General features: G+C 40.5%; 1 protein-coding gene across 1 annotated transcript in view; it reads left to right on the plus strand.

Annotated features, from left to right (window-relative positions):
• Nucleotides 1–1,198: 1,198 nt before the first annotated feature.
• Nucleotides 1,199–27,107, plus strand: part of LOC128385118 (SLIT-ROBO Rho GTPase-activating protein 1-like) — a 68,364-nt gene continuing 42,455 nt past the window's right edge. Inside the window, exons 1-3 of the mRNA XM_053343973.1 lie at nucleotides 1,199–1,218; nucleotides 2,098–2,226; nucleotides 23,080–23,165. Of these exons, the coding sequence (XP_053199948.1) occupies nucleotides 2,198–2,226; nucleotides 23,080–23,165 (115 nt within the window). The 5' untranslated portion in view covers nucleotides 1,199–1,218; nucleotides 2,098–2,197. The remainder of the gene's footprint in view (nucleotides 1,219–2,097; nucleotides 2,227–23,079; nucleotides 23,166–27,107) is intronic.

The following is a 27,107-nucleotide window of genomic DNA, read 5'->3' on the forward strand; positions in this document are numbered from 1 at the left end:
ACCTCTGCAACAGTGTTCATATTTTGCAGATATTATGACTAACAATTCTGTGTCTGATTTTGTTTTTATGGAGCCTCCCAGGCGTCATGTGTGTGGAATATAATATTGAATTAAGTTTTATAAACACAGATTGTGAAACCGAGGGCACAACACCTGTTAGGTTAAACCTCTGTCCTGCTCTCTGTAATCACCTATACTGTAATTCAATGAAGCCAAACTCATATATAGTTGTTCTAGTGTGCAATAAGGGGCAATAAGAGCTGGCAAGATGAGCAATTCAAAAATATCCTTAATATCTTTAATAATCAGATTTTTCTTAGTTTTATGTCTTTTGAAATGACATTTGCACACCTTTTTTTTTAAACCAAAAGTAAGACTGAATGCTCCTGAAAATGTCAAATGGTGTAACCATTAGAACAGTTGTATTCCATTAGCTTTATTTAATATAAAAGTTATAATTTAAGATCATGCCAAACTAGTTGATATGCTGTTTTAGTGACTATTTACTGTTTTTAAGCAATTATTTGGTACAAAGTTTTTATGGTTACACCACTTAGACATTTTTGCCATAATCCTCTAATATATTCTCTCAAAATGGATTAAAAGCAGAAATTTGATGCTGGGTCCACAAAAAAGAATGTGTGCAAGTTCTTCATACGTTTATTTTCACATTTTAACCCTTTTAAACTTGATTAAACCACATGGATAAAAAAAACGTCATCGACCCTGATAGGTTCCTGTTGCTGAGTATGAAAATGTGATCATGGTTTACTGCAGAATATGTTGATCAGCAGTCATTTCCAAGCTGCTGCTGCAGGAACTTCATTATTTTATGAAAAGGACATCATCAGACAAAACAAATTAAAAATCCACGTTAATGACAGCAGCTGTTCTGTTAGATTAGCTGTGCTGACTTTTAAATTGAGTAATACAATTATAAACAAACATCCACAATAAAACAAATATGTTACCAGAAGGCAACGCAGCAAGAAGCATAACTACACATTTGTGATTCATTCATAATGTTGTGGCAACAGATGTTGATTATGACAACAAGGGCTGCAACTAACAATTATTTTTATGATTGATTAATCTGTTGTTTATTCTCTTAATTCCTCAGATAGTTATTAGTGTTTTCCAAAGCCCAAGATGACACCTGAAATGTCTGGATTTGTCCCAACCAACAGTCGACAGCCCAAAGATATTCAGTTTATAGTTGTAAGTTAATTTTCTGTTGATGGACTGATTGATTAATAAACTAATTGTTGAAGCTCTAGCTCGAGCCTCTAACTATTTCTGTAATCACAAACTATGATTTCCACTCAATATTTTATCTCTACCACCACATGATCTCCTTTAAGTCAGGTATCTTTTTAAAATACATCCTGCAATTGACATTTTTATCGGTACCTGATTCATGCAGTGATATTAAACTGTAAATCACAGGTTACTTTAAACAACCTGAGTTCAGATTTTTTTTTTTCTAAAAAGCTGGAAAGAAGTGAAGTTATCAGTCTTCTACAGCCCGCTCCTAATCTGCAGGATCCTGACTGAACTGTTGGCGGTTGAGTAGCATTGTGGTTAATGTAGAAAGAATAATGTGTTGCAGATAAAGTAAAAAAGATGATATCTCTTGTTCTGCTGCATTGGTTTTTATCAATTCTTTTTTTTTTTTGCACACTGTCTCTATCGTGGGAGTGCAATGCTGAATATGTGGAAGACTCTTTCAAACACAACAGTGTTGAAAAAATATTAGATTTTTTGGGCAGTTTGGTGTAAACAGGAAATGTACAGTGAGTTTATTTGAAAAAGGCCACCTGCTGTAAATGCTGCTGCTGCTGCTGCTTCTGCTGGGAAAAGTACCAAAGCAATCAAGGTTTTCGTCTCCGTCTGGACACAGCCAAGATATTTATGCATGCTATGATTCTTTCCCAAATGTCTTATTGCATTACATGTTGGGGGCCGGCTGTAGAATAAGAGCCATAAGGCCGCTTGAGTCCTTATACAAACAAGCCAATGCATTTCCATCACCATGGGGGTTTACTGGGGAAATACAATTTACTGAGCTTTGTTGAAGTTTACATTCTCCTCCTATAGATTTCCCTCCACTCCTCCTCCACGTGACGGAGATTGTACCGTGCCATATCGCCACACTGCATTTGGGCAGCCACAAATCAGTGGAACAGCCTGCCTGAAGATGAGAGGAGCTGCCAACCAACTTCAAAAGTCAGTTAAAAAGCTGCTCAGCTCTGCAATTGCTGATTCTGATATTCGGCCTTATGAATTTGTGCTTGTGTGTGTGTGTGTGTGTGTGTGTGTGTGTGTGTGTGTTGTTTCTTAGCTCTATGACCTGACAAAGCACAGCTACAGATGGCACAGTGCATCAACTGGTGACATTTAATATTTGTCCCAATTAAAAATGGATAAATACATAAATAATTTAGTTTATTTTAGTTTAGTTTAGTTTATTTTGCACAAGTTGAAATTTACACAAGGAATGACAGATAATATACAGAGCAGGGTGAAGCAGGAAAAACTCAAATGGGTTTATTTTAAAGCCTAAAAAATGTTCCCAAATTCCCAAAATCACAGAAAATAATACGACCACATAAAAGTGAGAACAAACCAACTGCAAACAATGAGCTGAAAGATGTTCAAACTCTCCCAAAAGTTGAGGCGACTGCAGTGTCTGTGTTGATCCTCAATGGGTTCATCACGACAAGCAACTCAATAAAGTATTGATTGATACAGCTTAAACCACAGTTTATTTGTCGTAATCAAGATTGACTGCTTAACTCAGATACTGTAAGAACACTAACTAACTCTAAAACTGAAATTAGGTTATCACCCCATTTTAATAACTCAAATGTGGTATACAGTTCGCCAAAACTGATTTTTATTAAGTTATAAAAGTGTTTATTTTGTGACTTAGATGTTTTTTTACACATGCCCATTATTCACCAAGATTTGCCCACAAAAATCTAAAGGTTTTTAGGAAATGTGAACCCTGTGACTAATCACTCAAATACCTCTGAAGTGCTGCTCAACATCGCTGCATTGGTTTAAATCTTACACTTCCAATTAAAAAAAAACAACATTTTCCCAGCCTGGTCTGGATCATGTCAAGTGTCATACATGTTTCCTCTCGGCGTATGTTCACATGTTCACTATCTGTGTTTGTTGTGTGTTTATGATATAAAAGCCAGTGCAGTAGAGCAAGAATGTTGTATGGGATGTTTGCATCTGGAACATCAGGGGAACAAAGTCAGGGGTCATTTGGTCACATCCTGTTCCTCATATGTCAAAGTCTTCTTCCATCCTCTCATTTTAACGCTGTCACATTTGGTTGAGTTTAACCCCATTTCTCACCACGCTCACCTGCACTTTTTAAAGCCTGTCACACCACATGATCGGTTCTCACTCGAGAATACACCAAATGAATTTTAGTTTAAAGACAGATGACACAAATCTGTTTCCTTCCCTCGTTTGGGGCAAAGATTTATGGGCGTGTGTTGATCCCAGAGGGCACATGGGAGAGGATTTCTGTTCTTTGTAGCTCATGAGATCACTGGGAACTGACACTGTGTCTGACTCCTCTTACAAAGCCAGACTAATAAATACTTTTTATTTAAGGAAATATAAATTTATTTCACATTGTTTTGCATTCTTCAGAAAAGGATAAAGATGTTATTGAACCAAGAGACATCTACCGAATCTTGTGCTAGCGACATCTGCTTGATGCTCCACCTGACACCCATTCAAAAAAAGCCTCATCTTCTCTCTAGATAAACAAGTCAATCAGTGTTTTCAATGACTCGTTATGATCTAAACTGCTCATTTTCGGCTCCTTAATACTGGATCTTCATCATTCCTTCTAATAGCAAAAGGAAACATATCCAACATCCAAGTTCACAGCACTTGATAGTGTTGCCTGATATTACCTTTTTATAATCTTGGAGTGACTAAAGCTTTATCTTTTTTTATGTTTAGGGACTCGCAGTTTGATTAAAGTTTAGGAAAGATTTTTGTTTCATACAGAAAGGTCTTAAAGCTCAAGAAATTGTGTTTACTACATTAACATTTCACTAAAACCTTGGTAATTCCACTTGATTTACTTTACTTAACCAAAGTGCTTTAGTTGGCTAAACCTAACCAAATGTTGCTGCAATGAACGTGACTTGAAACTGAAGCCAATGCTTAAAGTACCTTAAAGTGCAATACCACCAATGACCACTAGATGCTACTACTGATTCCCATTCAAAAAGCCTCAACTTCTCTCTAGAAATACAAAGTCAATCTTTTTTTTCCCAACAAGTCATTATCTTAATTAGACCCTCTAATAAATGTGCTGGTGGTCATTTTGGAAATTATAGCTCCATAAATAAGATTTGAAGAGTAAGCTTTGATGTGTAATTGGCAGTTGGCTCACCAGCTGTCTACCAATCGGCCTATTATTGCAATATTTCTAATACTTAATTACGACACCTGTCCGGCTCCAAACTGGCACCAATGAAACCTTGCTGCTTCTTTATCCGCAATCCATAGTACAAAAGTTAGAATATTGTGAGCGTTATAAGAACATTTTGAGATTAAAACATTGAATATTTGTCGACATGTTGAAGGTATTACATTCTCTCACGTTTTTTCTAATTTAGGGATTATATCGGAAATGTAATATTGTGGATGAAGATTGTTATAAACACAATTTGGGTGTGGATACTTTGACATATTTTTTAAACTTGGATTATAACAGTGATTGGGGATTATGAGGTGAATATAATAATAAGAAAATAAGACAATTTGGGGATTAGACAAACAAGTTTTAGCTGCTCTTTGTCATATTTTTGGTTTAATTAATTAAAAAAACAGAACATGAAAAGTTTTTACACTAGTTTCAACTTTACTAGAATAGAATAGATTGCCTTTATTGTCATTGCATGTTAACATACAACGAAATTTGCTGTCTCTCTTTAAAAAAAGGAAAACACTCTACTCATCTGCCCACTCACTCACTCACTCACATGCACACACATGAAAAGAAACGGTCTGTTGAATGAGTAAATAACCATAAAAATATAATAGATCTTTTCCACATGAGGTTGGCAGTTTATTTGTTTGTCTTCTCATGACCTTGTTCGTTGCTGGACTGCACAATATCGACAACTTATTTCCTCTCACACGGGCATAAAACCTATAGGTGTTTTTCAGTGGTCAGCTGGTCAGCGTACAGAAAAACAGGTGGCGATATATCTGTCCGTTTTTCGTCCGCATTAGTTCTTTGAAGTCGACTTGGTGCATTGAGGCCGTTGCAATTTGTAACAGCTGCTCTGCCTCTCTCTCAGACATGTTTTCTCCTTCCTGTGAAAACACTTTTAGGACAGTAAAGCCCTCAGGAAATAGAGTGATTCACTGGAATCTTCTGTAATAAAGATGTAGAGATGATAAAAAAAAAGTCAGAGTCTCACCAGCAAAGATCTTCTCACCTGGAAGTTAAACACACACTGACACTTGTATATTTTGTCCTACATATTTGAGTGTAAAAAGAGATTGTTCCTGAGAAGCAAGTTGCCTTTTGGTTGTGTGTGTTTCGACATTTGAATCCATCAGTTTTTTTTCCCACCTCCTGGGCCCCTTATGCTGAGTGTCTCCTCATCCGTCAGAGACAGGAGCACATCTGGTGGCCCTGAGGTGCAAAACCCAACATTTCACAACGAGCAAAGCAGAAAAATGTAAAATAAAATACATACAAAAACAAAAAAAGACAAAAAACAGCATAAGTTAAAAAAACTAATCTGTTTTATGCCTCATTCTGATGGCATTTAATTCTCTATCACCTTCCCTGGTCAGTCATTTAAATCCAGTCTGGATTGCATATGTGAGTCATTTTTCACCCTCACCCCAGCAGTAATTACAGCTCTACTGACCTGCAGTTTTTTAAGTGAACTCATTGCTCCTCCTGTGATTTAAATCTTGTCCACAGCCATGTTCCTTGTATTTTAAGTGGATCTGGAGTCTAGTTTTTTTAAATGTTTCTGACAACCTGATAGATGGAAACATATGACGAAACAATATGACCATAATAAATCCATCAGGGGAGCAAGACCTCGTAAAAGCCCATCAAATGGGCTTCATATTCTCAGTTGAACCCGGTTTTTTGTTTTATTTATTCATTTATTTTTTTAAACAAACAGTTATAGAGACAGGAGCAGCAGACATAAGCAAGAGCTAATGTGAGCTAAAAATGACGTAAGCAGGTAAAACACATATGATATATCAAACATATCAAACAAGAAGCAGGACAGCAGTAACACAACCGGACAATTCAACTGCATAAACAGGGACAGACATAAGAAAAACAACTTCAAGAAACATGATAAAAATCAAACCGGTCAGGCAACAAGACGTTTTGGCAGCAAACACAAAGACAGACGAGAAAGGGACGAGTAAAAACAGGTAAAACATATGTGAGCGATAAGGCAGCAGTATTAGCAGTTTTTTAAGGTGATGGGTTTATCCAGATTAGTGCTGGCAGGTTTGGAGACTTATGAGCCATGTTCTTAATTGTCTAGAGAAAGACCTGTAAGTGGTAATGTCCCTGATGTGGACTGGTACAGCGATCCAGTCATGTGCTGCTTTGATTGAGAAGGCAGATTGACTAAAAGCAGATTTTCACAGTGGGATAATGCAGTTTCCTCTTGTGACTCCTCTAGTGAGTTTTGATTCGGATTTGCTCGTCGTCTAACAAAGCTAGCCGATGTTTGTTCACATTTTAGCAAATTAACACTATTAAAAGTATGCTGAACTAGCCATGAATGTCTAGGCAAATATCACTGGATTCCTTTTGTACAGAAGAAAACTTAAAATTGTGATTTCTCAGTTAAAAGACCAGTGTATATAACTTTCAAGTGTGTTTGAAAGTTATAAGTGTGTTTTAATCAGTGTATAATCCCATGAACATATGAATCATTGTATTTTTTGTTAGCTTATAATGAACTCTTTATATCTACAGAGGGAGTGGGTCCTCTTCGACATAGACTGCCATGCTGCACCGCCATGTTTCTACAGTAGCCCAGAACAGACAGACCAAACATCGGCTCTAGAAAGGGACTTCCCTGATTTTTGCAAGTTTCGCCGCCCCCCATAGGTTCTCCTACACACTTGGGGAAGGGGAAGGTGAGTTGAGGGGTATTCAGTCGGTTGCAATCTGCAAACTCACCACTAGATGGCACTAAATCTTAAATGCTGGTCCTTTCATTTATGGAGGTTAATTTGAAGTGCACATCGGAGACGGTGATGTCATCAGGAAGTGTAGCTCAAACTGAATGATTTCAAAATGTGTTTTATGGCTGTGTGTTAAGATTGACTCGTTTTTAATTTGAGCTATATCTTTGCTTCACCTTCAACTCTCTGGCGCCCCCTTGTGGAGACGTTTGGCTTTGTACTCCATGTATATTACAGGCCATATTATGTAATTTCCACCTTGTTAAGAGGCCTTTCGGAGCAATGATTTAAACTACAGAGGAGCATTGTGCATATTTCAAAAGCCACCTCCCTCTGTGATGTTAATCCTGTCCAAATCGTGCCTTAACTTGTTTTGAGAGACTTATTTCTTTCACAAAGTGTTTTCACCTTTTAATAATTTATTTTTTTCAATGCGTTTCTGTTTTGCTTTTTGATTAATGCATTTGTTGTTGTTAAATATCTGCAAAAGGCTTTCAAATTAGCTTCTCAAACCTCACAAATGTTTTTAACTTCACCATAATCTTATCTGTTTACTTTTATGTATTCATCGTAGTTAGTTTCAGCCTCTAACTACAAATGACAGCTTATAGCCTCGAATGGGTTGATAGAGTGCAGTTTCTCTGCTGCTTTTAGTGTTTTTAGTTTGTTTGAGAGTTCGAGGCTAACAGCGCTAAAGAGGGTGATAAAGCAGGCAGAAAATTTAAAGCCAGACTCAGTTTAAATTAATCGAGTCGTTCTGTTGAAGGGGTTTTGGATGGAGCTCTCTCCCGGAGAAGTGGAGGACCCGTTGGCTTTTCAGCAGCTTATTTTTAAAAGCTGTGAACACACAAGCTATACGTTGTGTGTATCATTGAGGTCGTGCACTGATGATAAACGACTCTAATGGAGCATTTAGATATCGAGCCTGCAGCAAATTGGCTCCAGATAAATAAGACAATATACCACCCACACGCACACAGGCATGAAAAAACACTCATCGCTGGCCTTGAACCTATGAGCTGACAGTGCTTATGAGTTTGTGTTTGTTTCAGGATGCTCTCGCTGCAGGGCCAATCCGGCTTATTGCATTTGTTTGAGCAGCGCTGCAATAATCTCTCCTAAAGTCAGGGCTTTGTTTTTACACTGAAACATGATGAATTATACAAAATAGATTGTTACAGCCTGCAGTCAGACAAACATGAATCTCTTGTCACTTAACAAAATGTGAAAATGTTGGTAATTAACATATTTGACAAGTTGCAAAAATGTTGATATTGAAGGTACGAGTGAATTGTTCAGTTACTTAATATATAGTTTAAAGTAATATAATATAGAATCAAGTTTGTTAAAATGTACATTTAGTATTTTTGTTGGTTTTACATCATTTGAAATTACATTTGCACCATTTTTTAACCAAAAGTAAGACTGAATGCTCCTGAAAATGTCAAATGGTGTAACCACAAAAGAATGACTGTAAATGTTTCCTGGTCTCCATGGTTACCCAGATTAAATGTAATATTTAGAACAATAGTATTCCATTAGTTTTATTTAATATAAAAGTTATAATGTAAGATCATGCCAAACTAGTTGATATGGTGTTAGGTAGGAAGGAAGGAAGGAAGGAAGGAAGGAAGGAAGGATGTAAGATCATGCCAAACTAGTTGATATGGTGTTTTATTGATTATTTACTGTTTTTAAGCAAGTTGAATTATTTGGTACAAAGTTTTTATGGTTACACCACTTAGACATTTTTGCCATAAAATGGATTAAAAGCATAAATTTGATGCCGAGTCCACAAAAAAAGAATATGAGCAAGTTATTGCTACATTTATTTTCACATTTTAACCCCTTTAAATTTGACTAAACCACATGGACACAAGAAAACATCAATTATTAATTTATATATAAATGTAATTTCTAAGCGATAGGAAAAGTTCCACATGTTTGGAAACACAAATTCATATTGTTGCTAGAGTTAAATAAGAAAATCAATACCACTGATCCTGTTCGATATGTTAGCTTAGCTTAGCATTGAGCCTGGAAAAAGTGGGAAACTGCTAGTCTGTTCAAAGTTTAAAAATATCTGCCTCACACATCATATCTTTTTTATTTCATCCACATTAAACAAAAAGCATAAAAATGAAATGTGGTTTCACAGGGAGATCGTGTTCTAGATTATCTCTCATCTGGGAGCAGTAACTTCCCTTGGGGTCGCCGCTAGTTGCCTGGCAAAACCCTCCAACCTCCGAGAAATATTATGTGAAGATCAATGACAATGAGCTTTTATCAGGTGACAATAATCTTCTGGTTGATTATTGAAACACTGTCTCGTCAAATCCTGTAGTTAGCATCAAATTAAATAGTCTTTTCCAGGAATTCCCACATATCAGGTTCTTTCCAGGAGATTATTACCTGTAAAATAAACAGTTGTCCAGTCTTTTCACTGTTTTGAAAAGGCGACTTCAGTTCCTCTCACACTGCAGACTTCTATTCTTCTTTCTTACATCTCTCTTTGAACTTTCTGTGAGTTCTTTGCGGCTATTATCTATTTACTCAGAGCCTTAAAATTTGCAGCTAAAGTGGTTGAATATGCACACACACACACACACACACATACGCACTGTGCTGCATGGTCTTGGTTTACATCCAAAGCCTATGATAGTGATTAAGTGTTTAATGTCAACTTTGGAGGAACTGCAGGATTTCTGTGGTAGACCGGCACAAATTCTCATAACCCCCTCACTCGCGCTCTGAGATTCCCTGATCTGACATGATCCGTGTGTGATCCCTATTTTATTACAAGCGCTCACTGTCAGCGGGCAGACAGCAGCACCTCTGGGAGATCTTGTAATCTATCTGTACTGCACGCCAACAAGGCTCTGCCTGGAGAAAGTAAAGCCTGAGATACTCGGCAAGCACTTTACCTGCAGCGGAAAACACAAGCAGAAGACATAAAACTCAAGAAAGCAAAGTCATCGACATATTTCACTGAATATCATTAGACATAGTAGCACTTTAGGGGGACATATTCTGCACATTTCCAGGTCTATATTTATGTTCTAGGGCTCTACTGGAATATCTTTGCATAATTTACAGTTAAAAACTTCTTATTTATCTTCTACTAGTCCTTTATGCAGCCCTTAAGTTCGGCCTCTGTCTATTAACAAGCCCTTTTAGCTCGTATCCTATCCGAAAATACAAGTGGGCAACGTTATTCAACAAAATTAACATATTTTCTAGCTAACGTAGGCTGTAATATTCTTGAGGTGCTGATGGAAATCTTTTTCTTGTTTGAACGACAAATAGAAGCTGTTTAGAACAAGAAAACAAGAAAGAAACAAGAAAGTTATGTGATTTAACCTCCTGCAATCCTGCGTCCTAATCATAGACTGTATAAAAGAAATGGACGTAACATCCGTGACGTCACCCATTGGTTTGTGGACTGCTGCTCGGAAGCCAATAGTTTTGAATCTAGGCAGCGCCATCTTGAAAAGGTGCATGCTGGGAAAAATAAAAGCATGGATTCTACTTATATGGGCATGAGGCGGGGCCATGGGCAGAGCGGGGAGGTTGCTATGGTTGCGAGGGCTGGATCTCGAGGACATTGGTCGATCAACCTGTCAATCAGGACGTAGCCACGCCCTAATGCATACCCTGCTTTATCATCACATATAAAATCAGGGAGGCCAAAATGTCCCAAATGAACATCATACTGCATTGAAGAAGGCTTTAAACTAGCGATTGAGACCATAAACACATTTTGAAAACGTTTACTGAGGTTAGAAATCAAGTGAGAAGTTGGTGAATTCTCCATTGACTTGTATAGAGACGGCCGCCCCCTGGTGGCCTTTTGATAGAATGCAGTTCTAAGTTACTTCCACGTTGGCCTCATTTCAGAGGACCAGAACTCCCCACCTGGTCCTAATATGGGAACATTACATTTTGGGTTTTCTGGACCTAAAGTATTGCATCATCAGAGCTACAGCAGTTTACTTCTCAAAATCCAGTTTTTTCAAATAACTACTATATGCTACCAGACATTTTCTCAAAGCATAAAACTGTATTTCAGCTTTTGTAGTATTTTTCTAAATTGCATAAAATTCAGTGCGTCATGAGTCATGATTTCTCTCATATATCCTTGAGGAATACACTCACCCAGCACTTTATTAGGAGCACCTGTGCAATCCAATACAACAGCTGAGCCATAAATCCCATGATATTTATTATAAAGGTCACAGCGTGTGTGGTGTCGGTGTACTGCAGTGCGTTATATTAAAGTGTTTCCAATATTTCGTCCACCTCGTTAAGATGTATGAGAGACGTCTTTGTCTGTAAACTTACTGCTGTGCATTTATTGTGTCTGTTATGTAACTTTCCTCATTATAATAATTACCATGCACGTCACAATGTGCTTATAATCGAGTAACATGTTTCATCGTAGTGTATTTCTCCATCCGTCACCTTCATCTTATACGATCAGCGTCGTCATGACTTCATTTACATAACATGTCCATCAATTAAGATAACGATCTGTTTACATGCCTCTATTATTGGCTGACATGTGTAGGACTGCATCGCCAATAATGAGTCACATGATTTATTGCCGTGGTGCCGCTCAGCTCAGATTACAGTTTGCTGTGATGTAATATGGATTTTGAAAGGCTGGTAAAATGACAGAGCTGCAGACATAGAGCTGACTTCAAAGGTTGATTCACACCAGAATAGACATTTTAAAGGAGAAATATTGTGTTTTTTGTGATTTTCTATTATTTTTATGCTGTTATTCATACTAAAAGTGCCAAAACTTGAGCTGAACATAAGTAAAAAATGTTGCTCTTTTGCATAATTTCGGATCTGATACAAATTCAAATACGTACAAATGCATTTGAGGAGTTTATATTTTTAAGTACAGAATGAAAAAAAGTGAAATCCTGCAGCTATAGTTTGTTAAGTGGCCTTTAGAGGTGAAGGAAGCTTCCTGAAGCTGACCAGAGTGAGCTCATCAGGAGGCCTTAAAGAGACAAAACGGCTGAACTGAGCAGCTTCATACAAGACCAATATAAGATAAAGAAGGAATTTTAGCTGTTCATCATACAAAGAAAGAAGAAGAAAGAATGAAAGATGGAGGAAAGAAGGCAGGAAGGAAGGTAGGAGGGAGGGAGGGAGGGAGGGAGAAAGGAAAAGAGGAAGGAAGAAAGAAGGACAGAGGAAAGAAGGAAGGGAGGAAAGAGAGAGAGGAGTGAGGAAGGACAGGCAGAAGGAAGGAAGGAAGGAAGGAAAGGAGGGAGGGAGGGAGGGAGGAAGGAAGAAGGAAGGGAGGAAATGAAAGAAGGAAGGATGGAGGAAAGAAGGCAGGGAGGGAGGGAGGAAGGAAGGTAGGAGGGAGGGAGGGAAGGAGAAAGGAAAGGAGGAAGGAAGAAAAGAAGGACAGAGGAAAGAAGGAAGGTAGGAAAGAGAGAGGAAGGAAAGACAGAGAAGGAGGGAGGAAGGACAGGTACTGTAGAAGCAAGGAAGGAAGGAAGGGAGGGAGGAAAGAAGGAAGGAAGGAAGGAAGGGAGGAAGAGAAAGAAGGGAGGACAGGGGAAAGAAGGCAGGAAGGAAGGTAGGAGGGAGGGAGGGAGGAAGGGAGGGAGGGACGGAGAAAGGAAAGGAGGAAGGAAGGAAGGGAGGAAGAGAAAGAAGGGAGGACAGAGGAAAGAAGGAAGGGAAGAAAGAGAGAGGAAAGAAAGAAAGAGAGAAGGAGGGAGGAAGGACAGGCAGAAGGAGCCTTTAACTGTTCATCATACAAAGATTATCCAGAATATAAATACGAGCTACTTTAACTAAATGGTGCAAACATATTCAAATAATATTAAACATAGAGAAATATTGCAATAATAGTCCCGATTCGGTGCAAGTGCCAGAGTCGAGGACCAACCACAGCTGTCTATTAACAGTCACACAGCAGCCGTCAAAGCCATACCCTTAAAATCTTATTATTGGAGCAATCATTTCTAACATGACCACCAGCACACTGACAGGAGAGTCTGAATGTAGAGATTGAACTTTAATGACCCATTGAAAAAGAGAGAGGTTGAGACTTTTTTTGAATGGGGGTCGATTGAGGCTGCCTACTTATTCCGACTCAAGGCTGATAGTGAATTACTAGAAAGAGAAAGTAGAGGTTTATTCACAGAATCACATCAGGCTCTTCTGTTTTCTCCTCGATCCACATACTATATGAGAGAGAGAGAGTAAATCTCGTTCAGCACTCTGTGTTTTAAAAAGCTTTTTGTTAAACCTTCATCTGTTTTATCTTCCTAATCTATACCAGACACCATTTAAACGCAGTGCTGTTAATGAGTTGGGGATTTACAGTGTTTACAGAGATGTGCAACGCTTTTATTAGAATATCGGATTTCAAGCTATAATTTAAAGGAAAGTAATTAATCACAACTGTTTTATATTTCTGTTTAAAAAGTCGGGATTATCTCTCTTTTTCTTGGGTCAGCCTTCACGGTCCGCTTTTCCCGTTTATGGAGGGAATCTGACGGTGAGGTCAGCTGAAGGAATGTATGTAATATTATAGTCTCCTGCAGGTGAAAGTGGTGTGCATGTGCCAGCTGCAGGTTTACACACTTTTTCTGTCTATTTAAGTAGCTTTTGAGCCTAAACTTACTTTATCTTTATTGTTTAATATGGACACACTGCTCTATTAGCACAGTGCAACCATGGTTTTAATATTCTCCTGGTGTGCAGTTGTGGAAAAAGCATTGAGATCTTTTACTTCACTAAAATTAGCAATACCACAGCATGCAGGAGCTATATATTCATATTGTGTGTGTGTGTGTGTGTGTGTGTGTGTGTGTGTGTGTGTGTGTGTGTGTGTCTAATACATATCTCATTTCACGCATTTCATACACACTTTACATAAAACAAATATTTAACAGTAAGAATTGGAAATAAAAAACATACAAACATGCAATTTGAGAAATAAAAATAAAGGAGGAAGGAAGGGAGGAAAAAGGAAGGATCATGGAAGGGAGGAAAGGAGGGAGGAAGGGAGAAGGAAGGGAGGAAAGGAAAGGAAAGGAAAGAAGGAAGGACAGGGGAAAGAAGGCAGAAAGGAAAAGAGGAAGTAAGGAAAGAAGGACAGAGGAAAGAGAGAGGAAGGAAAGAAAGAGAGAAGGAGGGAGGAAGGACAGGTAGAAGGAAGGAAGGGAGGAAGAGAGGAAGAGAAAGAAGGAAGGATGGAGGAAAGAAGGCAGGAAGGAAGGTAGGAGGGAGGGAGGGAGAAAGGAAAGAGAGAGGAAGGAAAGAAAGAGAGGAGTGAGGAAGGACAGGCAGAAGGAAGGAAGGAAGGAAAGAAGGAAAGGAGGGAGGGAGGGAGGGAGGGAGGAAGGAAGGCAGGAAGGAAGGTAGGAGGGAGGGAGGGAGGGAGGAAAGGAGGAAGGAAGGAAAGAAAGACAGAGGAAAGAAGGAAGGGAGGAAAGAGAGAGGAAGGAAAGAAAGAGAGAAGGAGGGAGGAAGGACAGGCGGAAGGAAGGAAGGAAGGAAGGAAGGAAGGAAGGAAGGAAGGAAGGAACAGTCAAAACAGTATTTTGTTGTTATGATGTAAACTCTGAAAGTCGTGAATTCAGTATTGAAATATTTCACTGTAGTGTTAAATAGTTAAATCTACAGCTTGGATGGATTGTGTTCATGTGCTAAGACACGCATGAGGTCATTTAAACATCTCTCCGGCAAACAGACAGCGAGTGGGTGGAAGTGTATATGAGTTCAAAAGATGTTTTCAATCCAAAAATTCATTATCTCCCTCGTAGTTGTGATGATATCTTGGTGTCCTTGCCCCCTTCGCTGAAACTGTCTCCCTGCTTCTGAATACTGTTATTCTCCAAAAACCTCTCTGTGCAGCTCGTACTTCAGCTCTTATGTAAATGTGAGTGTACTGTCAGACCTTCAAGGTACAAAAACAAAACCAAAGAAGGAAGGGAGGAAAGGAAAGAAGGAAGGATGGAGGAAAGAAGGCAGGCAGGGAGGGAGGGAGGGAGGGAGGGAGGGAAGGAAGGAGAAAGGAAAGGAGGAAGGAAGGAAAGAAGGAAGGGAGGAAAGAGAGAGGAAGGAAAGAAAGAGGAAGGAAAGAAAGAGAGAAGGAGGGAGGAAGGACAGGCAGAAGGAAGGAAGGAAGGAAGGAAAGGAAGGAGGGAGGGAGGGAGGAAAGGAGGAAGGAAAGAAAGAAGGACAGAGGAAAGAAGGAAGGGAGGAAAGAGAGAGGAAGGAAAGAAAGAGAGAAGGAGGGAGGAAGGACAGGCGGAAGGAAGGAAGGAAAGGAGGGAGGGAGGGGGGAAGGAAAGGAGGAAGGAAGGAAAGAAGGACAGAGAGAGGAAGGAAAGAAAGAGAGAAGGAGGGAGGAAGGACAGGCAGAAGAAAGGAAGGAAGGAAGGAAAGGAGGGAGGAAGGAGGAAGGAAGGATGGAGGAAAGAAGGCAGAAAGGAAGGTAGGAGGGAAAGAGGGAGGGAGGGAAGGAGAAAGCAAAGGAGGAAGGAAGGAAAGAAAAAGAGAAGGAGGGAGGAAGGACAGGTGGAAGGATGGAAGGAAGGAAAGGAGGGAGGGAGGGAGGGAGGGAGGGAGGAAGGAAGAAGGAAGGAAGGAAAGGAAAGAAGGAAGGATGGAGGAAGGAAGGCAGGAGGGAGGGAGGGAGGGAAGGAGAAAGGAAAGGAGGAAGGAAGGAAAGAAGGAAGGGAGGAAAGAGAGAGGAAGGAAAGAAAGAGAGAAGGAGGGAGGAAGGACAGGCAGAAGGGGGAATGTAAAAAGCTTTCGAAACTCTGAGATAAGACGTGGAGTGATTTGTGGGCTCAGTTAGCATAGCAGGCTAAAGGTCATCTATGTGGACTGTGGTGGGGGAGTTAAGCAGCTTATAGTGGCTGGTCAGGTAATAACTAGAACCAGGAGGCAGGAGGTGACGAGGAAAAAGGAAACGAGGATACATAACCAGGAGGCAGGAGGTGACGAGGAAAAAGGAAACGAGGATACGTGATGAACATCTGATCTCATTAATGTTGTTGTTACACCTGTTAGATGTCAGCAGCACCTACACACCTGCAGCTCTATTACACCAAACCTAACCCCTCTTCTTTCCTTCCTTCCCTCCTTCCTCAGTCTCTCCTCTCTTTCTTTCCTCTGTCCTTCTTTCCTACCTTCCTCCCTTCTTTCCTCTGTCCTTCCTTCCTTCCTTTCTTCCCTCTTTTCATTCCTTCTTCCTGCCTCCCTAATACTGCATACTACATCACTATAATACTGCAGTACTTTTACTGTAATACTGCATACTACATCACTCATAATACTGCAGTACTTTTACTGTAATACTGCATACTACATCACTATAATACTGCAGTACTTTTACTGTAATACTGCATACTACATCACTCATAATACTGCAGTACTTTTACTGTAATACTGCATACTACATCACTATAATACTGCAGTACTTTTACTGTAATACTGCATACTACATCACTCATAATACTGCAGTACTTTTACTGTAATACTACATACTACATCACTCATAATACTGCAGTACTTTTACTGTAATACTGCATACTACATCACTCATAATACTGCAGTACTTTTACTGTAATACTGCATACTACATCACTCATAATACTGCAGTACTTTTACTGTAATACTGCATACTACATCACTATAATACTGCAGTACTTTTACTGTAATACTGCATACTACATCACTCATAATACTGCAGTACTTTTACTGTAATACTGCATACTACATCACTCATAATACTGCAGTACTTTTACTGTAATACTGCATACTACATGACTCATAATACTGCAGTACTTTTACTGTAATACTGCATACTACATCACTCATAATACTGCAGTACTTTTACTGTAATACTGCATACTACATCACTTATAATACTGCAGTACTTTTACTGTAATACTGCATACTACATCACTCATAATACTGCAGTACTTTTACTGTAATACTGCATACTACATCACTCATAATACTGCAGTACTTTTACTGTAATACTAGATACTACATCACTCATAATACTGCAGTACTTTTACTGTAATACTACATACTACATCACTCATAATACTGCAGTACTTTTACTGTAATACTGCATACTACATCACTCATAATACTGCAGTACTTTTACTGTAATACTGCATACTACATGACTCATAATACTGCAGTACTTTTACTGTAATACTGCATACTACATCACTCATAATACTGTAGTACTTTTACTGTAATACTGCATACTACATCACTCATAATACTGCAGTACTTTTACTGTAATACTGCATACTACGTCACTCATAATACTGCAGTACTTTTACTGTAATACTGCATACTACATCACTCATAATACTGCAGTACTTTTACTGTAATACTGCATACTACATCACTCATAATACTGCAGTACTTTTACTGTAATACTGCATACTACATCACTCATAATACTGCAGTACTTTTACTGTAATACTACATACTACATCACTATAATACTGCAGTACTTTTACTGTAATACTGCATACTACATCACTCATAATACTGCAGTACTTTTACTGTAATACTGCATACTACATCACTCATAATACTGCAGTACTTTTACATAAAGGATCTGAATACTTCTTCCACTGCCTGGACTTCATTTCTGGATCTGGAGATTAAATTGATGTTTATTTTAAGTGTAAAGAACGCGTAAACTCCCACGAAATGTTTGACTGAAAGCTAAAGTCAGTCAGACAGAGAGCTTAACTCAATGTGTCCTTGTTGACTTGTGGCGTAAACATTTTGAGACCCTGAATGTCTCTGTTTCAGGCCTGCAGACCCTGGCTCTTGTTTTTCTGCAGAGGACAGATAAGCCAGAGCAACAGGAAAAGCTATACACCAAACAGGACCATTAAGTCTCTGGTCCCATGTAATGCAGCATGACTTACAAATTACATCCTATACATTTTTACTACAGAGAGGCGGCTGATACAATCTGCTGCTCGACTTAAAGCAGGACAGGGGTCCGCCCATGTGTCCTCATGGGGGGGAAATAGTTTCCAGTCAGCCTTCTTGAGATGTATTATAGTCAAATATCCTTATTTAGATTATGGCAATATTCCAGATTTCTCCAAATAAGATATTCCCCAGATTTACACGGAGCGTAGGTGACAGGTTCAGCTTCATATGGCACTAGTATCTATCTAAAAACATCTGCAGGGCCGAAATTCATTTTGATCATGTGAAGCGAGACTGTCTTAATCTCTATTAAAGGCTTTTTAAAGGCCTGAAGAAGTGAAAACATCCACTATTTCTCTCATTTAAAGGATTTTTTTCAGAAGCCTAAAGAAGTTAAAGTTTTGTATTTGTCTGTTTTTGTAAAAGACTCATGCAAACATGCGGCCCGTGGGCCAGAACTGGCCCGCTGAGGGGAGCAATCCGGCCCACTTTCCTTCTTGTGTTCTTTTCCTTCCTTCCATCTGTCCTTCCTCCCTTCCTTTTTCCCTCTTCGTTCCTTCCATCTGTCCTTCCTTCTTTCTTCCTTCCCTCCTTCCTTTCTTCCTTTTCCTACCTTCCTTTTTTTCTCTCTTCGTTCCTTCCATCTGTCCTTCCTTCCCTCCTTCTTTCTTCCCTCGCTCCTTTCTTTCTTTCCTTCCTCCTTCCTTCCTTCCTTCCTTCCTCCCTACCTTCCTTTTTCCTTTCTTCGTTCCTTCCTTCGTTCCTTCCTTCCATCTGTCCTTCCTCCCTTCATTCTTTCCTTCCTCCCTTCTGTCCTTCCTTCATTTCTTCCTTCTGTCCTCCCTTACTTCCTTCCTTCCATCTGTCTTTCCTACCTTTCTTCCATCCTTCCTTTTGCCTCTCTTTCCTTCCTTCCCTTCTTATTTCCTTCCTTTCTTCCTTCTTTCCCTCCATCTTTTTAATGATCCGGCCCACATGAGATCAAATGGGTCTGTATGTGGCCCTTGAATGAAGATGAGTTTGACACCTCTGCTATAAATGCTCAGAGGTTTGGTTGTAATTGGGTGTCAGTGAAAAAAAAAGTTAATTAATTTTGATGAGAAGTGTCACTGACATTGATTTCTGTAGTGCAGCCTACATGAAGAGTTTTAGAAAAGTGAGCGTTTAGGAATGAATGTAAAACACTGCAGTACAAATGCTTTTGTTCCACCTGCCATGTCAGATTTTATGTAAAGTGTTTAAAAAAAAAACTGATACTGTGGCATGACAATTGAGCCAAAGCAACTGTAAAACATTGCCTCGCTGTGCTCGCTGCAGCTGAAACTGGAGGTCAGCGTTTATCTGCCTGTTAGACGAGCTCAGTCACGGTGTGTTAGTGAGTCAGACCCAGTCGGAGCTTCTGCACCTTGTTTGTCTTAGCATTTATCACCGTGGAAGACACATCTGATCTCCTGGTTTCATCACTCATACTGTTGTTTGGAGCACAGAAGGGAAAAAGCCCAGAAGAGCTGTGAGACTCTCATGTCTTTCCATCAGAGGAGATCTGCTGCCACCTAGTGGTATAAAACACACATAACCATAGCAATACTGGCAAATCATTTAACCCTCCTGTTGTCCTCAGGTCAAGGAAGGACAGAAGGAAGGAAGGAAAGGAGTAGGTAGGTAGGAAGTAAGGAAAGAAGGAAGGAAGGAGTAAGGAGAGAGGGAGAAAGAAGAAAGGATAAGGAGAGAGGGTGGAAAGGAGGAAGGAAGGAAGGAAGGAAGGAAGGAGAGAGGGAAGAAAGAAGAAAGGAGTAAGGAGAGAGGGTGGAAAGGACTAAGGAAGGAAGGAAGGAAAGGAGTAAGGAAGGAAGGAGAGAGGGAGGAAAGAAGAAACGAGTAAGGAGAGAGGGAGGAAAGGAGTAAGGAAGGAAGGAAGGAAAGGAGTAAGGAAGGAAGGAAAGGAGTAAGGAGAGAGGGAGGAAAGGAGTAAGGTAGGAAGGAAGGAAAGGAGTGAGGAGAGAGGGAGGAAAGGAATAAGAAAGGAAGGAAGGATGGAAGGAGTAGGGAGCAGAGGAAGAGGGGAGAAGGGGAAGAAGGAAGGAAAGAAGGAACAGTCAAAAGAGAGACGGGGTCAATTTGACCCGGGAGGACGACAGGCTTCTTTCTTTCTTTCCTCTGTCCTTCCTTCCTCCCTTCTTCTTTTCCTTTCTCTCTCCCTCCCTCCTTCCTTCTTTCCTCCCTCCCTCCTTCCCTCCTATCTTCCTTCCTTCCTTCTTTCCTCCCTTCCTTATTTCCTGTCCTCCATTCTCCCTTCCTCCCTCCTTTCCCTCTTCCTTCTTCCTTCCTTCCTCCCTCCCTCCCTTCCCTCCTTCCTTCTTCCTCCCTTCCTCCCTCCCTTTCTTCTTCCTTCCTTCCTGCCTTGACTCGAGGACAACAGGAGGGTTAAGAGAAAGCCTTGACTTGTAGAAGCTCCCTCCCTCCTTCCTTCTTTCCTTCCTTCCTTCCTTCCTTCCTCCCTTCCTGCCTTGACTCATTCTTTAACCACGGCTGCTGCAGGACAGGAAGTAACCGAGGGAGAAAACAAAGCTGAATTTATCTGTAATTCTCTTTAGTTTGAGTTAGTTTTACATTGTTCATTGTAGTTTTTTATTTTAATTTCGTCGTCGTCACCGTCCTCTTCCGCTTATCCAGAGTCGGGTCGCGAGGGCAACGACCCGACCCCGGAGCAGCATATTTTAATTTCAGTTGACTAAATTATTTTTTCATTGCTAGTTTTAGTTTTAGTCTTAGTTTTCGTTAACTGTAATAACCCTGCTCAGAGTTGATGACTGACATAGTGGACCAAAACGAGGGACCACAGCATCTTGCAGAGCCAAGCAGACCCCTCTGATCTACACTTATTCATCCAAAAGCATGATAATAAGATGGTCGGCTACAAATCATGGAAGGAATACAATCATCGTACTGGACAGAAAGGGTGAAAGCAAAGAACACTGCAAGAGAAATACATTCATGGGAACTCATGGGAACATGGGAATTAAGACACTTTATTCAGTCAGATTCTTCACTTCTCACGTTTAACCACTAGGTGGAGACAAATAGTCGTGAATGGTAATGCATCTTTAAAAAGATTCAGTCTGGATACTTCAACGCTCAACATCAGTTTCTCCTCAAAAGCTGAAACAAAGCTGATTTGTTTCCCCTCAATATTCAGCGTTAAAGGACGAGTTCACAGTCTCATGCTCATTTTTACACTAAGAGAGGTTTTCCTCGCTGTAATCATTCCTCTTGTTCATACCATTATAAAACCCAAAATCAACAGTCCTCCTGTGCAAAAGTGTATTTAAAAGTTGATCTGAAGATAATATGAAGCTAATCCATCCAAATGAGTCAAATCAAGTAGATATCTTTAAATGTTACAGCCTTTTTAGTGCCAGAGTTCCTCTTTTTGTTACTATACTTCCACCACAGCTCAACAGGGAAACACTAAGAGGGAATTTGATGCTTAAAAGACTGTAAATGTGTCAGATATCACCTGATATCAAACTTTATGAAGCAGAAATGTGTTTTTTTCTTCTTTCCTTCTATATTTAGCTCATTTAATATATCCAGCACAGTGGCTGACTTTCTTTTAATACTTTACGTACATTTCCCTGATAACACTTATGTACTTTAGGTGGATGTTTGTGCAGAATGATATATGTGTTTTCATATTCATCTGTTAAAGCGATGCTCATGTAAATCTGATTTTAAGGAGGCAGGTCTGTGAGATCTGCTAGATTCATGACATCACAACTAGTTTGGAGCCAAATCCTCGTTTGATATTCAACTTACACAACAAGTGTGATGTGGAGACTTGAATCCTCCAGAGAACAAATACTAAGAATGGACTTCATAGTAAAAGAGGAGACATGTGGTGTCCTTACAAATTATACATATGTGTCTATATTTATAGATTCTGGAAGAAAGAGTGAATGTCATTTAAAAGATTTTAAACTTGTATTTTTCACTTGTTTTGTCCAACAACTGTATCAGACTCACATTATTGATCCAAGCAGAGTATTTTTATATAGCTATAATCTTCGAATCTTAAATGCAATTCAGTTTAAATGAAGTAGTATTTTACACTGTGACATTGATACTTTCACTGAAGTAAAGGATCTGGGTTCTTCTGCCACCGCTGTGCGCCATTCATTAATTTCCAGGCTGTTCTCTGACTCACTGGACACTTTGGCTGTCAATCACGCCTTTAATCCCGCCTCCAGCGCGGACACACCCATTTTCTCACCGGCGTCTCGTGCACCCCGTTATTAGTATTATCTTCACGCGTGTGGGTTGTCCGTCTGCGTGTGCACGTGCCCATGTGCGTGGCTGTATGGTGTGAAAGGTGACGGCGGGGTTAAGACAACATCAAACACCGAGACGCTCAGTGTGGTATGTGTGTGTGTGTGCGCGTGTGCGTGTGTGTGTGTATGTGTGTGGTCTATTGCATGTGAGTGGGCGTGTGTCCCTCCCTGCAGACCGGTGCATGTGTGTGCATGCGCGCGGGCGTGATTGCATGTTTGCACGAGCTATAGCTTCTTTTTTAAAATTTTAATTAAGTCTTTTTTTTTTTAATTGTATAAACAGGATGGTTGTTGCGAGTCCTCGCGGCGGTTGTCACGAGTGGGTAATTTCTCTGTGAGGGTGCGTGATTTTTCACGCGCTCCCTCCCTTACTCCTCCTCCTCCTCCTCCTCCTGCTGCTCCTCCTGCTCCTCAGCGTGGAGGTGCGGGGCTACTACTGGCTGTGTTGTTGCGGCACTAGATGGATCTTACAAGCATGTTTGCGGGTGAAGCCTCGGGCGGTGCACGCGGAGGGAAATAAATTTGGTTTTTGCTTCTTCTCTTCTTTTTTTTATTTCTACCTGCTGATCAGTCACCTCCACTGTGGCGAGATGTCAAACTCTAACAAAAGCAAGAAGGACAAAGAAATCCTCGCAGAATACGAGAGCCAAGTGAAAGGTAAGATTGTCATTTTAATGGTAAAATGTTTTTAAATGATATATACATTAAAATCTTTTGTACCTATGCAGACTGATTCTTGCAGTCACACCCACCTTTTCTCACCTATGCACGCACACACTCACACACTCACACACACACACACACACACACACACACACACCTGTCTGCCAGCATGTTCACCACTCATGCCCATGCATTGGATTCAGGGTGTGTATGAGAGCTGACACCTCACCATGAGACGTCAGGATTTCTGGGTTCATCCGGAGTGCTGCATGGCGCCTGAGGGGGGGAGGAGGATGGGTTATAGTGTGTGTGTGTGTGTGTGTGTGTGTGTAAGGGGGGTGTATCTTGCAGAGCCCCTTGATCTCGTTCACTCGTGTGTATGTGTGTGTGTGTGTGTATGTGTGTGTGTGTGTGTGTGTGTGTGTGGTGTGTGTGTGTGTGGTGTGTGTGGGTTTTTTTTACACTCAGACCTGAGGCGAGTGTGTCCTCATCTCTGACTGTCTGGGAATCTTTCTATTGGTATTCCTCTGAGCCTGTGACTGCAGCAGTGTGTGTGTACACGCGTGTGTGTGTGTGTGTGTGTGTGTGTGTGTGTGTGTGTGTGTGTGTGTGTGTGGTCTCCATACATATTACCTGATGGTGCGTTGCTACACTGTGGACATTCAGGTGATCATTGGTGACAATCAGCTCAGTACTGAAACAGTAGTCGCCATGACCGTGCGGGACAACCCCTTCTCCTCCTCCTCCTCTTCCTCTTCCTCCTCCTCCTCCTCCCAGCGCCATGGTTACCATCATCCCTGCACCGATGCTTCATTAAGAGAGAGTCAAATGACCTTTTTATTAAAACTACAACTCCTAACAGGCCGCCTCGTTCACATTCTGCCTCATTTTCTTTCTGCACCAGCAGGCAGAGCCACCTCTTTACCTGCGGTTCAAAATGTCCGACCTTTACTAATGCGACACCTTACTTGGACACCTGCAAATGAGAGGAGACATCCGGGGCTCCAGCTTTTAAAAAAAATAAAACATTACTTAACCTTTAATCTCTCTGTCTGACAATATTTCCTTTCTTTTCGTCTCATTCTCTCCTCTGTGTGTCTCTCTCATGCAGCCTCTTCCTTCCTCCACATGGCTCTTCTTCACACTTGTTCTTCCATATTCACTTGTCACCTACGCCCACACCATCACCATCACCATCACTCGCACATTCTCTCGCTTTTTTCACCCGAATCCACGCCGAGCATTAGGAAGAAGAAGAAGAACAGGAAAAAAAGGAGGAGGAGGAGGGAAATGATAGATTACCTTCTTTTCCTTCCTTCCTTTTTTTTTCTCATTCCTCTTCACCGCACAAACACACACTTGCGCACAATGATTCGACACAAGAGTTTAAGTGATTAGATTTAATGGAGAGTAGTGGAGAACATTACAGCCCCCATGTGAGGCGTGTTTGTGTCTTGTTTTCACACACTCGTGCCTGTTTGTGTGTGTGTGTGTGTGTGTGTGGCCCTTGCTCTGGCGCCCCGCCAAACCACACTCGGGGATGCCCTGCATTGTAATGACCACTCAGAGAGCCCCCATCTCCTCCGCCGGCCGGCCCTCTCCGCATCCTGTCGCCTCCTGCCGAGAGCCAAACGTATAGATCTGCTGTTGTAACTATGTGCTTTCCAAGTCTGCCTCCCTCCGCTGGCTCCTGATTGGTCGATGCAGGAGGTGGTGTGTAATGTATACACAGAGAGAGAGAGAGAGAGAGAGAAGGTGGCGGCCGCTCTCTCACGAGGAGGTGGGGCCTACTCGCTGAGGTGAGGTGAGCCGGGCAGAAAGGTAGAAGGGAGATTATGCACAGTGCTGACATTACATATTTGTGTGCTCCATAATGCTCCTGTACATTTGAGAGTGCTTCTTATATCGGAGTGTCGCCTCGCCAACGTGTGACATCTCCCGCGTCCGTCTGAATGAGGCGAGGGTCGGCTCTTAATGAGAAAATGCAAATGTGGGTGGATGACAAAAAAAGAGGAAAGAAAGGAGCTCTGCAGGGGGAGAGGAGAAGAGAGATGAAGTGTTTCCTCTTGCTGCAGCTCTTGTGTTTTTGCCTGCGTCTGCATGCAGGTGATTAGTGACCTCACATCTGCATACCTGCAAGACAGACAGACAAACAGAGAGAAAGAGAGGAGGGGATGAACGAAGCAATGAGATAATGAAGTGACTCTTGACTGAGTAAATGTTGTGGAGGGCCGAATCAAAAGCCTCCGATCAGTGTGTGTGTGTGTGTGTGTGTGTGTGTGTGTGTGGTTTTCTTGATGATCCAGCGCTACTCTGCCCCCGTGTCCTTGGACCTGGTCGTCATGGTAACGGCCACCTCAGGAGAGACGGCGTGAGCTGTGACCTGTTCCTGTGACATCATACACACATGTATGTTTATATAGAGCACACAGCTGCGACTTACAATTATTTTCATTATCGATGAATCTGTTGATTATTTGTCTTGATTAATTGATTCGTCGTTTCGGTCTTCAAAGTGGTGAAATCATGCTTTGTCTGACCAAACAGACCACAACCTAAAGACCAGAAAATATTCCCATTAAAGAAGCTGAAACTAGCACATTTTTTGCATTCTTCATTTAAAAAAAAAAGACTCAGTTATCAAAGTAGTTTGCGACTTATTTTATGTCAATCGATCAAACGAACAGATTAATCACTGCAGCTCTACATCAGTTGCTAGCTTGATCTGCGCAACATCAGAAAACAGTAAAAAAATATCTGCCACTATATCCTAAGTGTATCCTATATCCCTGAGTGTAAGATAGTGTCATTAAATGTCTCATGTTGTCCAAAACCAAAAGATATTAAAATCTAAATCATGTAAGACCAAGAAAAGCAGGAAAAGTCTCACATTTAAGAACCTGGAACCACCAAATTATTGGCTTTTAAAAATAACCTTAAAATGATTAATTGATCATGATCATAGTTAACATTACATTATTAATTTTCTTTCATGCAGCTCTACACACAGATGAACACTTTCCACATTATAAAAGTGAATACAGCTGAGGCTCGGATGGATAACATCAGTGTAATGAATCATTCCAGAGGATAATTCATGAATTAGTCACCTGCTTCATCACAAGCTAAGAGTTTTTGAGAGGTACAAAGGATGGAAGGAAGTCATCACCCATCTGAGAATAGAGAAAGCTTTTTTGTTAGGGTCGTGACTAACAATCATTTCCCTGACTCATTAATGAATAGTTTGGTGTGTAAAATGGCAAAAAAATGTGAATCATGTTATTAAGTTCCCAGACCCGGAGGTGACATCTTCAGATTGGGTCAGTCTACTGTTATATAAGACAAACAAAAGCAACAAATCTCCACGTTTAAGAGGCAGGAGTGGATTGGATTTGAGTGTTGGTTGGTTGTGGTGTGAGAGTAAAACAGATCAACCTAAATACGTGATTTCGGCATCATTTCAAAAGCTAAACTACCATCAAACCCATCGGGAACCATTAAAAAACAATTCAATCAGCTCAGATTCAGATTATGTTCTCGTTTCGGTTTGCTCATCACTATTTATAATACACAAATCTGGGTAGCTTGATGGTTTTGACAATTAAAGAGGACATATTCTGCACATTTCCAGCTCTATATTCATATTCTGTGTCTCTACTGGGATATCTTTGCATGATTTCCAGTTAAAAAATCCTTATTTATCATCTACTGGTCCTTTATACAGCCGCTCAGTTCAGCCTCTGTCTATTAACAGGCCGTTTTAGCTCCTGTCTCTTTAAGCCCCTCCTCCTGATGACGTTAACAACCTGTGGAGCAACATTAGCAAAAAAAGATTACAAACAGTGATTTGTGAGCATGTACGATGAGTGGAAGTCAAGATAGGCAAGGCTGAAAACTGGGCTTTGATTTACAGGCAGCGTTTTTATATATGTTCAC

The sequence above is a fragment of the Scomber japonicus genome, chromosome 23 (assembly GCF_027409825.1).
Source record: "Scomber japonicus isolate fScoJap1 chromosome 23, fScoJap1.pri, whole genome shotgun sequence".
Taxonomy (NCBI): Eukaryota; Metazoa; Chordata; class Actinopteri; order Scombriformes; family Scombridae; genus Scomber; species Scomber japonicus.